Genomic DNA, 17983 nt, shown 5'->3' with positions numbered 1-17983 from the left:
AATATATTGTAACAAATTATGACATTGCTAAATGATATTCATGCTCATAAATGTATGGCTACACACGACACAAGTGCATATGTATTTTTAAATATACTGTACTTTTTTAATTACTTTTTTTTTTTAAACAAAGACAAAATAACACACACATACACATTCAATAGAGACTACTCACAAAAAGTTAGGGAAAATAGGCAACACAGATACAGTGAGACCGGAAGAGTCACAGAAAGGTTTGCTGTTCAGCTCCATGTTATCAAACAGCAAATTGTGCAAAATGTACTCAAATATTGAACAGTTGGACATTCAAAAGGACGATTGAAGTTCACCTGTAAAGGTCATAGTTTTAGGTTCATCTTGAAATTTTACTAGAAGGCTCAATCAAAATTGCTAACTTTTTGTGAGTAGCAGATGGACGTCCTTTGCACATGACTGCAATGAACAAACTTAAGACGCAGCACAGCTCAGTCACGGAACTGATTCAAGTAGAAGTCACGGATCCCCTTGCACACTGCAGTTGTCCCCCCCCCCCCCCATAAATTCATGACTGTATTGCTCTTTTTCACTTGCAAAATCCCTGAATCAAAGTTTGGTCATTTTCCCTCGCTGCGTGACGGTCCAAGGGATACTATAGTGGCCAGCGTCGATGCAGGAGGAACCTGCGCTAGTAAAATGGAAAGGCGAGCATGGGCGGAGTCCTCGGCGAGTGGGGGGCGGTGGAGTGAGGGGTGGGCGGCATCGTCGAGGGAGAACAATCACGACTGTGGCTTGGAGATGAGGAACCTACAATTACAAAAAAAAGAAAGAAAAAAGAAAAGCATACATTATCTTATGCGAAGAACAATCAATACTATTGTCATATTGAGAAACCAAAAGAGGAGCTGAGCTACTGAGGAGGTGCAGTTTCTAAATCAGTGGTGAGCAATTTTTGATGCTAAAGGGTCAAATTAGATTTTTAATATGAATAGATGGGCCAGGCGAGTCAGGTACGAAAAACGAAAATAAAAAAGTTCAAATATATGTCATACTATATTAGAAATTAATTCAATTTTATTTTAAATAAAATGCAACCTAAAAACATTATTTAACAAATTAACATGAAAAAACTTTTTTTATTTTACTCTTAGTTTTTCAGTTCATTTCATGTAAAAATATTAAAATAATAAAATAATTCATACAAGTTAAATTATTTGTGAAATAGATAAAAATAATTATTATTATTTACAATTAATTTAATTATGATTCATTTTCTAAAATGTGATTTTTTAAAAGTATTGTACTAATATATTTGCACTGTATTAGTTACAATTGTAGTTCATATAAAATAGTTTATTTTAATGATAAAACATTCAACGCTTAATTTTTGCATCTTATAAATTACATAAAATTATTGTTATTATTACAATTATATTATTTAATCTGATTAATGCATACAAATAAATACATTTTAAACAACCAAATTCATTAAAAAAAATTTTTAATAATAACAATTATTCCAGGAGTCTTGATTATTGTAAATGCTCATTCTGATGGATTGAAGACTGGATTGACTTGCATTGTGCAGGTGTACCTAATGTAGTGTCTCCTACCATTGGTCATCAAGTTGCTACCATGTGGCGACGATGACGTGCCGATGTGTTGATCCGAAAGTCGGATGGAGGAGCCCCTCCCTCGTAAGATGTCTGCTATCTGCAAAACATTACAAATGTTAGTGGCGTCTTTTTTTCCCATCAATGTATTTATAATACAAATATAAATAAATTAAACGCGCATTTTCGCTATTCACAAGCTGGTCCCGTCCCTGACTACTTATCACATAAAAACATTGAACACAATTGAAAGAAAAATATGGTTTTATCAAGTGTACACATTGTGGTAGTCACATGTTGGATGTGTGCCTTTAAGGGGAGTGGCCGAATGAGCGACGTCATGAGCTTAAGTCAGGTTGGCTGATTAGTCTGCGTGTTAAAGCCTACAGCAGCTCCTTTGTTTTGTCTTGCTCAAAAAACAGTTTAGAGTGCCTTGGCAGCGGTGGCTCGCCTTGCCCACATGTGAGGTCATTACAGCACCTAGATCGGCAAGCCAAGATTCCATTGCATTCGCAAGTCAAACGCCAACTGCACTTGAACAATTTGGAATTGCATTGGATGGATAAATGGATGGATGGAGCACAACGGCTGAGGAAAAAGAGCAGGATGAAAGTCATGAGCATGGTGCAGTATCCTTGTTTGTCCACTAGATGGCAGGATAAACTAATTGAATTGGTTTGCTTTGTCCTTCCCCTCACCATTAACTGGGAAGTAGCAGATTACGAACCAGTGCTCTATTGGGATTCATAATAATGCCTCAATGTACAGTAGTGTATCTGTTTGTCTTATACTGCCTCCATGTGGCCAAAGTGGGCACACCAGAAGGAGCAGAGACAAAAACCGTTTCATTCTTATTAATTCTATTTCATCATGTCCTTAAAGTTTTTTTAGAATTTTTGTTAGAATTTTATGATGTGCTATTTTTCCTATTTTTTGTACCTGCGTTTTGGGGAAGGCTGATTAATGATTACATTTTCATTCTTTCAATGGGAAAATGTGATTTGAGGTACTAGTGTTTTGAGTTAGACGCGTGTTCATGGAAATTCAACTTGTATCTCAAGGCACCCGGCGTTAAAGTTTACCTTCTTGTTCTTGGCCAGCATGACGGGCGTGTCGTTGTGGTAGTTCTTGAGGCTGCTGTCGGCGCCGCTCTTCAGCAGCGCCCGCACCACGTCCGCCTGGCCCCGCGCGCAGGCGCTGTGCAGGGCCGTGTTGCTGCTGTACGACGGCCTGTTCACGTCGCAGCCGCTCTGCGCCAAGGGGACAGGAAAACAAGCATAAGGATGCATGTTGGACTCGGACACGCGTGTACCCCCCGCTAAATCTGAATGTGGTCATTTTAGAATGAAGTTTTGAAAGCCAGTGTTTTAATCTGGAAGTGAGTCGGCAAGTCTTCCCAGTTCCCACACAATCTCTTTACCTCAATGAGGAAGCGGACCATCTCTGTATTGTTGCTCTCCACCGCAAGAATGAGGGGACTCTGGCCACTCTTGATGTCCTAATGACGAGGGTGCGGGAAAGTCATCCATCTGACGCAGGCGCGGCGAATGTAAACTGCGCGACGAGTCGGACGAATGCAACGAATGGACTGACCATGGTGTTGACGTCAGCTCCCGCTCCCAGCAGCATGGCGGCCAAATCTCTGTGTCCGTGTAGCACAGCCACGTGGAGGGGGCTCAAACCTGGTGTGGGAGTTCAAAGGTGCAGAATGTAAACAGCTGGCAAAGATAGGATTGGGGGAATATGGGGCTTCTTTTGCCTTTTTATTTTTTATTTTTATTGAACTCGCTGTTTACTCATGAACTCCCTCCCCCGTCTGCCCCCACCCAAAAGATGCACCCAAGCAAAAATAAATAAATAAATGCTAATTAAATTATTCAGTTAAAGTTACAAATCAAATTAATTAATTATGAATTAAAATTAGTTCAATTCAATTACATTCATTTTCTATACTACTTCTAATCCTGTTCAGGTCAGTAAACATCATTAGCTAATTTCTAATTGCTATAGCCTAGCACTGCTAGTCAGGACAAAATGCATTCCATAACAGGTCGTTAGGACAGAAGGATAGAAACAGCCACTGGTGCTCTTTCCTACACTTCATTGAAAAAAATGATAACAAAATAACACATTCTTAGCCGACCTGCCGATTGGCCTCAATTGACGCCGTCGCTCACACAGGTGCCAAATCCGGGTCCAGAAAGTAAAAACCCTTCCACAGTTTGGCTTTCGCTTCAGGTGCTTTCCTAGCTAGCTAGCTTTCATGGTGCTCGTTTATCTGCTAGGAAGCTAGGCAGCTAGCTAGGTAGCATCAGAGCTTAAAGCCAAACAGTGGCAGAGTTTTTACTTTCATGTGCTAGCTAGCTAGCTCCCATGGTGCTCATTTACCCGCTAGGGAGCTAGCTAACTAGCTAGCACTAGGGGCTGAAGCCAAGCTGTGGCAGTTTTTTTTTTTTTTTTTGCCAACTCTGGTCGCTCAACATGCAGAGCGGCTAACGTTTAAGACAATTAACAGACAGCCACTTGAAGATCCTTATTCGCTAACTTCCACATCAATCAACAAGCCTGGCCCGCCTTTTAAAACCAGGAACACCTGAGCCCCCCAATCCCGCGCTCCCGCTCATCGGTGTATGCCTACAACGTATATTACAGTACATGTATAAAGCTATAAAATATATAAATAATAATAATAATAATTAATGTGCTCTACTTCTTGACGGTTTTTTTTGTGGATCTTGCATCGTCAAAGTGCAGCCTTACCCTGAAAGTTTTTCATCTCCAGGGAGGCGACGGACGACGGCAGCGAGAGCACCACGGACAGGCACGCCGGATGGTCGTATTCGCAGCAGAGGTGCAGCGCCGTCTGGCCGTTGCGGTCCAACGCGGACGGGTCCGAACCGGCCCTCAGCAGGGCCTCCACCATGCTCACTTGCTGGGTGATCAGCGCCAGATGAAGGGGAGTCTGCGGGGGGGAAAGTGTAAGCAAATGATTGAACGCGCCTCTGAACATAATTGTGGCCCCCAAGGAAGATTTCATTTTGAGGGCCCCTCAACGGCTATGTTTCATGGGCCAGAAAAATGGATGTGGGCGGGGCTTAGAGGATGAGGCCCTGCATGCAACGTGTGTGAGGTGTGGTGGGCTCTGGATGCGCCGCCAGGTGAAATTTCACATGACATTTAAGCGTAGTCATCACACACGACAGATTAAAGGACACAATAAAGTCGAGCCAACGCCCGATCATTACGCCTGACAAACAAAACACAAAAACCAAACCAACAGTGAGTCATCAATTTTGACACATTTTCTACAATTGGCCATAATTGGTGAACAAAATGAATAGAGCTGTTCGGCAAGATTAAAACGAGTCGAGACAAGTGTTTGTAAAACGTTATTGCGCCGGTGAGGCGGCCTTAGCGAGCGGCAACGTAAGATGGCCGCCTATGGTTTTCACTTGTGTTATTGTCGAGCAGGTTGTCATCTGTATTCATTCAGTCATCGTTGGTCCGACGAGTTGGGAATCACTGGACGAATCTACTGGGAACCGGTTGAGCAATGCGGGACATTTCCGAGCGTGAGGTCAGCGTGTCATCCTGCCGATAAACATGTCGACACCGACCAGCAAGGACGCTCGTGTTTAAATAAAGCCAGCGTTCAGCATACAGGGAAGTGGATTTCCCCACTTATATTTGGACAGGTTGCGCAATAAATAGCAACTGAAAAAAAGTTTCACTTTTGCTCTTTGGCTGACTTGGAGTTGGAAATCCTAGTGAGGACATCTTGCTCGCATGTCATATACTGAAAGTTAAATAAACACAAGTTTCAGTAGTGTGTGTGAGAGTGTTTCAGTCGTTTGTGGAAGAGTTTCAGTAGTGTCTATGAACGTTTTAGCAGTCTATGTAAGAACATTTCAGTAATGTGTGTGAAAGTGTTTCAATAGTGTGTGTGAGAGCAATAGTCTGAGTAAGAGTTTCAGTGTGTGAGAGCATTTCAGCATTTCTATGTAAGGGTTTCAGTTGTGTGTGCCAGCATTTCAGTAGCTTTTGTGTAAGTCCTTTAAGTCGTGTGATTTTAGTCATGTGTGAGAGTGTTTCAGTAATTTTTTTGTGAGAGTATCTTAGTAGTGTGTGATTGTGTTTCAGCAGTGTGTATGAGGAATGTGTTTTAGTAGGGAGTAAGAGGTGTTTCAGTAGTATGTGTGAGAGCATTTGAGTAAATGTGTGAAAGTGTGTAAATAATAGGCGTGAGATTAATTTTCAGTAGTCTAAGAACATTGAGGTAAATTATGTGGTGAAAATGTTTAAATAACGTCATGAGAGCATTTCAGTAGACTGTGTGTAAGCCCTTTAAGTAGTTTGTGCAAGAGTAGTGTTTCAGTAGTTTTAGTGAAAGAATCTCAGTACTGTGTTCGTGATAGTGTGTTAGTAGTGTGTATGAGGAAATTGTTTCAGTAGTAAGAGATCATTTCAGTAGCATGTGTAAGAGTTTCAGCAGTGTGTGAGAGTGTTAAAGTAGCTTGTGTGTAAACCCTTTAAGTAGTGTGGTTAAGAGAATTTTAGTAGTGTGTGTGAGAGTGTTTAAGTACTTTTACCTAAAGCATTTCAGTAGTGTGTGTGATAGCACGTTAGTAGTGTGTATGAGGAAAGTGTTTCTGTCGTGTCTGTGAGAAAACATTTCTGTAGTGAGTAAGCACGATTCCTCAGCATGTGTTGCCGTGTTTCAGTAGTGTGTGAGACCATTTCCACGTTCCAGTAATGTGTGTGACAGTATTGCCACAGACGTTTGTAGCATCTGCGACAGCATTTCAGTAGTGTTTGGAGGTGTTTCAGTAGTGTGTGAGAGCCACGTTTGAGAATTTTTCAGTGCAGTGCGTGATAGTATTTCTGTAGTTGGTAGAACGTGTGAGAGCATTTCAGTAGTGTTTGAGAATATTTCAGGGGTGTGTGTGTGTGTGTGTACTTGTACCTACTACATTGTGAGGACCAAAATACGTCTTTAACCAACAGATTGAGGACATTTTTGTGAACTCAAGACCTCTTTTCGAGGGTCAAGACTTGGTTTTCGAGTTTAGGTTTGAATTGGGTTATGGTTGAGGTTAGGGTAAGGAATGGCGGTAGGCAATCATTTTTGATGGTTGGGGCTAGGGGGAGGGGCTAGGAAATGCATAATGTATACGGATGTCCTCACAATTTTTCAACAAGTACAAGTGTAGAGGGTACGACCTTCCAGTAAGACAATCAAGTTAAAAGACAGTCTTTATGGACTTCATCCAATTATTGTCCATCAGTTTCCCTGAATCTTGTGACTCACACACGCGCACACACATTCGCTCGTCACACACACAAACACAAAGTCATATATTTACAGTACATGTCACAAACTGATCCTATCGAACAGGAAGTGACCCGTCCCCTCCCCGTATTTTAGGCCTTCAAATCAGACCTTCCTGTAAAAAGCCTCGAGAGTGACCAAAACAAAAACCAGAGCGTCGATAAGAAGAAGTGCACTCGCGTGTGTGCGCGCGTGCGCGAGAGAGAGACCGCGCGCGTGCGTAAACAAGGAAGAGCAAAAAGGCAGGAGAGCGAGGAGGGAAAATCCCTCGTCCTTCCCTACGTTAGTCTGGCATTCCTCGGCGATGAGTGGACCGTGAAACGCTTTCATGCCACGCCAAACAGACAAAGAGATCTTGCTTGCACACAAATAAACATTTTTTTTCTTCTTCTGATAGCGTCAGGGTGACTTGAGGACGCCATGAGAGAGCGAGCGACGTGCAAGAAGGGAAAGTCCCCGCGAACCACCCTGTGAACCTCAGGTATGTTACGAAACAGCTTCAAGCGAGACGAGGAGGGGTTTGGTGAGGAGGAGGAGGGGGGGGGGGGTCACGTGACTTCTCAGAACGAGGATGTCAAAGTACAAGTGACGTGTGCGTAGTTTTTTTTTTGTTGCTATGTCTACACAAGTCACAGTGAAATTTATCTACTGCGGATATCTGGTTTATAGTGATTGTTTTTACAGCTTTTTACAGTATAACTAAACAGTCATATAGTGTAATGCCCTAGTTTGTGGGAAAGGAGAGCCGCAGTTACCGTGCACTTATTTTTGTGGCAATGACTGCCAGGTGAACAGAAAAACACAACGAGCACACGCACGCAGGAGCAGCTGACGGCCACAGCTCACGCCTGAGCACTCGCACGCAGGTGTCACATGACACACAAGTAGGCCCCGCCTCTTTTAGGCACTTCTAACATACAGATACAGTCAATGCTGGCTGTTCGCGCTGGGATAGAGACCGGGCCGGCCCACAAATGAATACATAAAGTAATTGACGCCTATTGAAATGCATTGGAATTAATTAATTCATTCATTGTTATATCATATATTAATAAAATAAAATATATTATTATACTAAAATTAATTACATTAAATTAAACTTAATTTAATTAATTAATTAATTAAAGTATTTATTTATTTATTTTACATACCTTTTTTGAGGAGATAAATTCAGGATAATAGTCGTTGCATTCTTATGTGCATGATGATCAACCAAAAGTTTGTGAGGGATTTGGTCACACCTTCTGCATGCGTGTGCGTGTGCGTGTGCGCGAGTGAGTCTAAAACATCCGTCACGTTATCGTGATTCAAGCACAATCGAGCACTTGCAAAATCGTTCACCAAATCCGCTGTTCGCGTCACTCTTGCACGCCAATCACAGAAGCTCAGGATTGGTCAGCAGCAGTATTCGAAATATTTTCTTCTTCTGCGTGTTCAACACGCGCACAACTGGCAGGAAAAGTCAACTTTGTTCGCGGGGATGTTGCGTGTAAAGCGAGGGTGTGAGAAAAAAAAAAAGAAGCGCGTTTGTTTAGGTGTCGGCTTTGCAGACAGGATATCGCACAAATTTGAATTGATGGCACGATGAGAAAAGTGGAGCACCTCGACGAGGTGAATCCCCCCCCCGAGCATGAAGGAGACGTCAAGAACACAAGATTAGTATTTGAAGAGCCACGAGCACAAACTTGAAGCAAGAAATATGACTATGAACAAAGAGCGTAAAAAGGACAAGAACCTTAAATTGGTTGATATCAAAGAAATGCCGGAAATTAACCTTTGTCATATTTTGCAGAGAAAGTGCACGATAGTCAGAAGATTTGGGCACTGAAGTGACACTTTTTACTTCCCAAAAATTATTTAGCATGAGTTTGGAATTAAAAGTATGCAGAGCCGCAGACATGACGGGAAAAAAAAAAAACTGTGGCCAGCTTAAGTGAGCACAAAATGTTCATTTGTGGCCACAAAATATGCACATTATAGCTAGCGGTGGGAATCTTTGAATGTTTCACGATTCTATTCGGTTCAGAATCGCTTTTCAATCAAGCATGATTTTTGATTCAAAATAATTTGATTGACAATGATTTTTGCTTCAATCAATGTGCAAGGAATTGTAACGATCTACTCCGGTCTGACTCGCTAATGCTAATTAGCGCGCTACTCGCGGCACTTTTATCACTCAAAAGAACGCCTCAAACTTGCATTGGAATAACTTGATCGGGACTTTTTCCTTCTGCTCTCTAATGTGGCTGCAACTTAACAGTGTATTAGACCGCGTGGAACCACACTGCCCCCCAGTGGCCAGACCGGGTACAACATGAACAGCGCTCCAAATAAAGGCACACACAGTATCAAATAATTGAAATAAAATCGATTTGGGGACATTTAAAATCGATTCTGAATCGTACTAAATGAGAATCGCGATTCTTATGAGAATCGATTTTTTTGGGCACACCAATAATTATAGCGAGCGCACAATATCATTCCCACAACTAAATTGCATATCTGGGTATGCAAATGAAGCAGTTAATAGTAGAAAACATCATTTAGAAGTGACTTGAAAATGCTTCCTTTTAGAATTGTCGTTCAATTGCAGTATGATTCGTCACATTTTTTTTGGGGGGGGGGGGGGGTCATTATTCTATGAACACTGGCATTGGTGGAAAAGGGACATTTTATCCTTTTAAAAAGTGTTGTTTATTGAGTAAGCTTTTGGCACTGTTTTTAGAAAAGTGACATAATAGCCGTGAAAAAGAAAAAGAAATAAAAAAATCAACATCATCGTGAGTGTTTTGTATCCAGCGATTTCAGTTTCTTCATTTTTGCTTCAACTTTCTGTTTTATGTTGTAATTTGCCTGATTTTGCTCTTACTGTATTTCTAATCTAAATGATTTGCAATCACCTGAACAGATTTTCCGGATGAATTTAAGTGAAACATTTTGACAAGGATTAAGGGGTGGGACTGGTTTTACTTCTTCCGACACCCTTTTCGAACAGATTCTTCTTTTGAAATTGAATACTGATGGAAAAAAATGCTGTCATAGCTAAAAAAAAAAAAAGATTTTATTTTGTTGTGTATGTACAATTGTTTACATATATATATGTACGTATTTCTTTTCGAATAAAGTTTGTCTAGAAAAAAAAATGCTTCATTGACCGTATAAAGTCAAAATGAGCATTCGGATTAGTGAAAAAAGATTGACTTTTTTTTTTATTTTTGCAAGATTTGGTAGGAAAAGTGCAGTTATGAGTAGATAATGTACATATTTTGATATTTTGATATTTTGGGGGTTATTTAAGCTTTATTTTGTAGGATTACATGCAAAAAAGTGCACTCTAAATAGATTTAAAAAAAATAAAAATAAAAAATAAAAAATTCATCATTTTGGGTGTGATTCTTGTATGAAAAGTGGACTGTCCTAAATATCGATCATTTTGGTGGCATTTGCTGTTCATGTTGATCAATACACATTTGGATGTTTTTCACAATCGAAAGGAAATCCTGAAGAAAAAAAATGCCTTTTGATCTCAAAGCGGGAACCAGGAGAGCAACAACGAAACGATTCTTCCCGGCTTGCTTGTGATTTGGCTCGTGGCGAGTACAGGTGGTTTGAGGAAAAGAAAGAAAAGAAAAAAAAAAAGGTAAATTCCACGGAATAATTAAGAGTGAATGTGCGAGCAAAACACGAGGCGAGCAGGAAACGGCGCCGCTTCCTCTTTCATTCTTTCCCATGTTAGGCGAGGCCGTGGAATGCGGTTACCCTGCGACATGGATGCAAGTTGCATCACGTTACCCCGATGGAGGCTTTGATGAGGTCGTTAAAATCCACATCGGATGCCGAGCTGCAATGGCAACATGTGTGTGCGTGCGTGCGTGCGTGCGTGCGTGCGTGCGTGCCATGCGTTGCGTTCACCTGTCGCAGGTTGTTGTAGATGTCGAGGCTTCTGCCGGCGCACTGCAGCAGATAGATGAGTTGCCGGACGACGGCCAGCTCGCCTTGCACCACCGCTATGTGCAGAGCTCTGGAATGAAAAACACAATTAGGGATCCATATTCGAAATACTTGTATCTCAAATCATCTGTCCCCATTGGGATGAATAGAAAGTCTATTAATCTGTTCAAAAAAAAAACAAAATCCCGTATTTGTGATTGATTATGATTCATTGTGCTGCAATCTAATTCATTGTGCTACTCCTTCTGGGTGTGCCTGCTTTGGCCACCAGGAGGCAGTATATATATATATATATATATATATATATATATATATATACATATAAATAGAATATTTGTCTGTGTGTAAATGTCTGCCATTTGTGTTAAAATACACGTTGCGTTGAAAACCATGACTATCGATGCTAACTGTTAGCATGTCAATAGCGTTTTGCATCATTTGTTAGCATTAAAGGGGAAGTCAACACCCCAAAAATGTCTTGACAAGACGTTCTATGCAGCCCCACGAATCTAAATATGGTATTCTGGTTAATATTACGTTGGTGGAATATGAGTTAAGCAGCAAGATCCAGCAGTTTTCATTCAACATCAGAAGGCGGCCATTTTGCCACTTGCTGTCCAGTGAAATTGACATCACAGTTGCTCACTGGTCTCAGGTAACAACCAATCACAGCTCAGCTTCAAAAAACAGGTGAGCTGTGATTGGTCGTAAGCCTGAGCCCTGAGCAACTGTGATGTCATCTTCAGTTGACAACAAGTGGCAAAATGGCCGCCGCCGAGATGGATCAAAACGGCTGGATTTTGCTGCATAGCTCTTATTCCACAAATGTAATATTAATCAGAATGTCATGTTTAGACTAGTGAGGTCACATACATTTATACAATATATTATTGTTAAGAAATGTTTAAAGTTGACTTCCCCTTTAAGCGAAGTGGATTTTGCAAAGGCAAATGTGGTTGTATGAACTACGCAATCTTGTTTTATGTTAAGTCTGTCTGATAACTTTGTACAAAAAAATATTTATTTTAATTTCTTCTGTGGTAGTTTATGATTGGCTAAATAATGTTCCAGAACTTTTTTTTGGGTATCAGGAGAAAAACAAACAACGACAAGCAGAATATTTTTTTTTTAAATTAAAATCAGAAATGAACTTAAAGGCCCCATTTCCAGTTACAGCGCATGCATAATGACTGAGAACAGATTTTTGATAACAATAAAAATAAAAATAAATCGACAAGGGAGCACACCTGTTGCAAACCGCGCTGCTGTTTTATTTTTTTTTTTTTTCACGCGGCCGTTAGCTTCCAGTAAGCGTCGCGCGAGGGGTTTTGACGTCACTTCCTGCCGCCGCTAACAATGGCCGCGCGGCCTGAAATCCATCTGCGTTAGCAACGACGAGGGGCTTTTCTTGCCAGACTGCGGAGATTGCGCAACAGGAAACCGTAGCGTTTCTCGAGAAGACGCTCCGAGCGCTCTTCGTGTCGGGGCGTCGTCAAACTTGATGAGAACGCCTTTGATGGGCGATAGAAGCAAATGCGGTAACAAATAGGAAGCGTCGCCGGGGCATGTGAAGTGAAACAAAGCGGATGCATGCGAAAGTGCGCAGCTGCTGCTCATTCCCGTAAGTGACATCATCACACACAGCTGACGACTTGCGTGTCAACAAATGCCATCACATGCAACGAGTGTTCATTTTATCCGCCATTTTTTACATTTAGTCCAGTTTCATTCACACTTGTTAGTTTTTAATCATAGTTAGTCAACCTCATCCAGTTTTTTTATTTAGTCCTCACTAAAAATCTAGCATTTTAGTCCAAAAACAAATAATTGTAATCATCTAGTTTTAGTCAACAAAATCTTTCAACCTTTTGGTCTGGTTTTAGTCAGGACAATTATTTTACCTCTGTATATATATTTTTTTGTCCGCAGATAATCTTAAAACATTTTGGATCTAACAATATTTCACATTTTTTCTTAACTTTTTGATGAAAAACAACTGTTTGTGTGTACCAACAAGTGGCTACTATGGCTACATGCTACGAGTTAGTACGGTAAGTTAGCCAGCATTAGTTAGCGGTCGGATTAACATTATTTTGTAACATTATAGATGTTGGATTCATGTGACGTTAGAACTATAATTTCCTTGTTGTTGTTTTTTTAACCTTTCACCGTGGGGGGGGGGGGGGGTCACTATGTGTCACATGACCTTGTCACATGACCTTGTCACAGTGACAGATTAGCAGAGAAAAGATTTTAGAAAATCATATCATTTTCGGCTCGTTTTTGTTCATAAACTAAAATGTCCATCTTTTGTTAAGCGGAGTACATTTTTGTCTCGTCCTCATTAGTCGATGAAAACGCATACCAATTTAGTCCCAGTTATTGTTTATTAATGAGGGTTTGTAGTCTAGTCTAGTTTTAGTCTGGTGAAAAATGTGAGTTGACGAAATGATTTTGGTTTAGTTTTCATTGACGGAATTAACACTACCTGTGACACGCTTTCGTCAAACTAGCACAAGGAATTTTAAATGATAGACTTATTTTTACAGAACGGGATATTGGACTGAAATTTCAAGATGAGCCTCAAGTATACAATAAAATTCAAGATGAAGTCAAATCCAACATTTTCTTTACAGTATGTTGTCTTTTTCTCTCCTGGATTAACCCAAAATACGACACAGGCTACTTATTTTAACGATGAAATCATTGATATTATTGGACTGAAAATAAAAATCGATGTAAAGCACAAACCAGATCACTAAAATGGAAAACAATTTATTAAGCAATATTAATGTTTTGTTTTTACTCTTCAACATGCAGATGAGGCGGCAGGGGGGGCTCTGCCTCTCCTGCCTACCCCGACTGCACGCCTCTGATCATTCCAGCCCCACGCTAAGTTTTCTTCCGAAAATCAAAACGTGGAGTTGATCTCAACGTTTGGATCAAATGTTCTCGATGAGAAAAACAGAAAAAGGGGAACCTGCTTGTTTGGACTGAACGTTTGCAGCTGGCTATACTTTGGATTCCTGCAACAAGTTAAGTATGCCTGTCAAAATGTTCTGTCCAGGACATAGAAGACGCATATATTATTGGAATTCGGGTATCCTGTTGTTTGTAGCTAGCAGTTTATTTCCAAATTCAGAAGTCGCGGGAAGCTTTGCATATCGGATTCCAACATGGAAAAGTTGATAGTTTGCCTCAAAGAATCGATCGCTAATTTGGCCAGCTGAACTCGTTTTTACTAGGGGTGTGCCAAAAAATCGATTCTCATTTAATATGATTCAGAATCGTTTTTAAATGTCCCAAAATCGATTTTATTTCAATTATTTTATACTGTCTTGTCTTTGTCCGTGTGTGCCTTTATTTAACTGTTCATGTTGTACCCGGTTTGGCCACTGAGGGGCAGTGTGGTTCCACACGGTCGAATACACTGTTAAGTTGCAGCCACATTTGGGAACAGAAGGAAAAAGTCACAATCAAGTTATTCCAATAAAAGTTTGAGCCGTTTTTTTTTAGTGATAAAAGGGCCGCAAGTAGCGCGCTGATTAGCATTAGCGAGTCAGACTGGAGTAGATCATTACAATTCCTTGCACAACTATAGATTGAAGCAAAAATCGTCAATCAAATCATTTTGAAGCAAAAATCGAAAATCGATTAAGAATCGAATCGGGGGCTCAAAAATCGAAATCGAATCGTGAGACGTTCAAAGATTCCCACTCCTCGTTTTTACCCTTGGATGACAATTCAAGTGACGTCTGCATAGTGAGTTCAGTTTTAAGATGGCAACTGTTTGAAAACGGATCGCTTGAATTCCATTTCCATGGGGGGGGGGGGGGGGGCGAAACGGAAGCATGAAGGGAGACAAGACTTGGGCCATGTAAAGCGAAGCATCCTCTGACTTGAATGTGAGATGAACGCACGCACGTCAGTCAGAGAAAAGACACTCAGAGCAAGATGAAGCCGATAAAGAAAGAGAGTAAGAGCGGTAAATGAGGAAGTGAGGAGCGGATGTTGGGTTTTCGAGCCTATTCATTGAAAAAGAACCAATTGTCGAGATGCACATACCTGAGAAAAACCACACCGGGCGCTTGATAGCGCGCACTCTCGCCTTTCCCGACCCCGACGACCCGCATTGACGCAAGTGGCGACGCGCGGTGGCCGATGTCGCGCTCAAGCGTCTCGTGTGTGCGTTTGCCAATGGCTCCTCCTCTTGAGAAAAGCGCCAAGTGGCATTTTTCATAGACCCCTTTCAGGCTGGCTGCATTCACCAGCCACCACCCTTTCAAATGCCCCCCCCCTTTTTTTTTTCTTTCTCAAAGGAAGGACATGAAATCTAAATCTAAATCTAAAATATGCCAATACTTGACAGCACAAGAGTCAAATCTCCTACGTGTCTCCGTCCTCATCTTGCTGTGTGGCCAGCGCGACGCTCGCCAGCAGGTACTGAGAGTGATGGAAGCCGAAATGGTCCAATTCCGGGTAGAGGAACGCCGGGTGGTGACCTGACAAACAGGGTTCGGGTTAGAGCAACTTCAGTCAAAAGGGAAATCACCAACTGGACATTTTCTCAATGGCGGCGTGCGTGGGGGGCTGCAGACGCCACGTGGGGGGGGGGGGGGGGGGGGGGGGCATCATGTGTAACTCACCTTACAAACCACAGGAGGAAATGCGTTTCGAGTGACACAACAGGAATTTGGACCACATTAGGTACAACAGCGCTGTTTCATGAGACCAATGCAAATAAGACCCGTCATGGCTATTATTTTAATGTTTACGACTGCGGTTGTCGTGTGGACTGCATCACATTGAGCTCTACGCCTCCATTTTAATTCTGTAATGGAGCCTAAATAAGAGCTCCAAATATATAAAATGTGTATTGTGCAAGTGTACCTCGTGTTTTCTGCAGATGAATGTTAATAGTCAACCAAGTCAAATTGCACATTGTATTTAAATACTTGAAACTTCTGCTCCAGTTTTGTATTTGTACACTTTTTTTTATTATTATAAAAAAAATGACTTTAAAAATGATCTTGCTTGGGCGAGAAGCGGCGCACACACAAATATTTAAAATGCATATTTTTGTATTATATTATTTATAATAGTGTGTATTATTTTAATACTTCTATTAATAATCTAATAAAATAAATTACAATAAAAATTCAAAATATTAAAAGGGATTTATATTTGCATAAATAAAAAATATGTTTAATAAATGGAATCAAGTTTTAAAAATGAGCAGAATCAGCAGAACGAAGGTCAAATCAAGTACCTGTAAAGGTAACCACATTTTTATTTGACCCAAAAGCCAAATATCCCCCACTTTTTGTGAGTGGCGTACACTGTACAGTATATGTCACGGTTACAATGGAGCCAAATATAGTTCAGTAAAATATGTTACATTCCGGCTCAATTCATCATTTCAAAAATCAACTCTTTAAAAAGTAGCTACGTTGTGAAACGCAGGTCCATATGAATAAGTAAATACACTCTTCTTATGCATTATTAGAAGTTGTTGTTCTTAAGTTCTGGTTATGTTATATACAAATGTTATTGGGACTTTTAATTTTGCACAAGTGTCAGAAACGCTAGTTTACAAGACGTGTTTAAAGGATCTAGTTACTAACTATACTTAATTGCAGCATTTAAGCAAGTCAAGCTAACCTACGAATATGCTATGAAAATTTGTATACTTTATTGTTGTCTGAACATTTTGCAGAGGATTTTTTTTTTTAAACCAGACTCTCTTTCAATAAATGTGTGTTCGGTTTGTTACTTTGATCAAACTCAACAAATTCATAATTGTCCAGAATAACTGAAAAATAACGAGAGCCCTATATTACATATTACATAGTTACAAAAATAAAAAGTGCAGTTGACCCCTGATACTCGTGGTTCGGTACTCACGGATTCGCATTGTCAGATTGTTTTTCTTTTTTCCCCTTTTTTTTTTAAATGGGGAAGAAAATACAAATTAATGCAATTTTGGATTTTCCCCAATGTTTCTCCACGTTTTCCATATAAAACATAATTGAATGTTTATCAGCGTTTTTTGAAGAATAATTTGGGTTTGTAATTTTTTATTATTTTTATTTTTTTATCCCAATGCATTTCAATGAGCGTCAATTCTACGCGGATTTTCGCTCTTCCCGGGCCGGTCCCTACCCGCAAATACCGGGGGGCGGGTGCCTGTTCGACGAATGCCCAAATCGGCCCAACTTCATTTGAATTGTAACACAACGTGACCATCGGTACTCACCATAAGTCACCGAGTGCACGACGTGAACGGGACGAGCTCCACAACTCCTTGTCGCCTCCTCAGTGTGCATCCGGGTCACCCGAGCAACGGCCGGCAGACCCTCGGCGCTCCGGTCCCGCCGCGGCGGCGTCGGCGTCGGCGGCGGCGCGTCAGCCTCCGCCCGCCCCGCTTCCGCCGACGCTGTTTGTCGCTCCTCCGGCTCCACGGCGATCGGTCGCTTCCGAAAAGGAAGCCGGAGCGAAGCTCTGTCGGCCGGCCTCTTGCGAGGCAACGCGCCACAAGTGTGCGTCGGAGGCGCAGGTGAGCGGCGGGCCTCCTTCCGGCAACCTCCGCATTCTGGCGCCGCTGCGGGCGAGGTGTTGCCCCGCTGACTGGTGCTGAGGTCCAGCGGCGCGGCGGCGGGTGAGCGGCCGTCACCGTTCATGGTCATGACCGTCGGCATCAACCGGGGGTGGGGGGTGGGGGGGCGAGGCGCGCGTTGCACCGGCCAAGAGGCTCAGGTGCGACTCGCTGGTTGAGTGGAAGTCTGGTGACTGGTGGCAATAAAAAAAAAAAAAACGAACTGATAGCTCCCCCAAACCGATCACTTAGTATCAACAAAAAAGCTCTTTGCATTCATAAGTGGGGTTGGTTTGTTTGTAAATTCAATGATTTAAAAAAATAAACATAAAAATAGAACCACCTCCAGCTTTTTGTGCTGATTGGAAGGTTTGCATTGAAGTTAACGTGCAGCAGCTTGAGTGCGCTTCATCATTGCTTTCTCTTTAAAATGAAAGTGAGCGATTATAACTCGCCATGCGTGTGCGTGTGCGTGTGCGTGCCAGTACGTTAGGGGGAGTACAGAAAATGTGCACTACG

General features: G+C 41.5%; 1 protein-coding gene across 1 annotated transcript; it reads right to left on the bottom strand.

Moving 5' to 3' along the window:
* Positions 1-82: 82 nt before the first annotated feature.
* Positions 83-17954, bottom strand: bcl3 (BCL3 transcription coactivator). Its single transcript, XM_086077398.1, has 9 exons — positions 17126-17954; positions 15260-15371; positions 10831-10939; positions 4350-4551; positions 3183-3271; positions 3010-3087; positions 2672-2839; positions 1590-1689; positions 83-783 (listed from the first exon to the last, which is right to left on the bottom strand). Exons 1-9 carry the CDS (start codon positions 17565-17567, stop codon positions 665-667), a joined length of 1419 nt encoding a protein of 472 aa, XP_085933524.1. The 5' UTR covers positions 17568-17954; the 3' UTR covers positions 83-664.
* Positions 17955-17983: the final 29 nt, after the last annotated feature.

The sequence above is a fragment of the Leptonotus elevatus genome, chromosome 6, assembly GCF_054856555.1.
Source record: "Leptonotus elevatus isolate MCC_2025b chromosome 6, RoL_Lele_1.0, whole genome shotgun sequence".
In the NCBI taxonomy this organism is placed as follows: domain Eukaryota; kingdom Metazoa; phylum Chordata; class Actinopteri; order Syngnathiformes; family Syngnathidae; genus Leptonotus; species Leptonotus elevatus.
Note: the sequence above shows the minus strand (reverse complement) of the source record. Positions and strands in the feature narration are given on the sequence as shown.

Coding starts and splice junctions, on each gene's coding strand:
- bcl3 (XM_086077398.1), bottom strand. CDS start 17,567: ATGCCGACGGTCATGACCATGAACGGTGACGGCCGCTCACCCGCCGCC. Junction 15,372..17,125: donor CGTGCACTCGGTGACTTATG/GTGAGTACCGAT, acceptor CCTGTTTGTCAG/GTCACCACCCGGCGTTCCTC. Junction 784..1,589: donor TAGCAACTTGATGACCAATG/GTAGGAGACACT, acceptor TTGTAATTGTAG/GTTCCTCATCTCCAAGCCAC.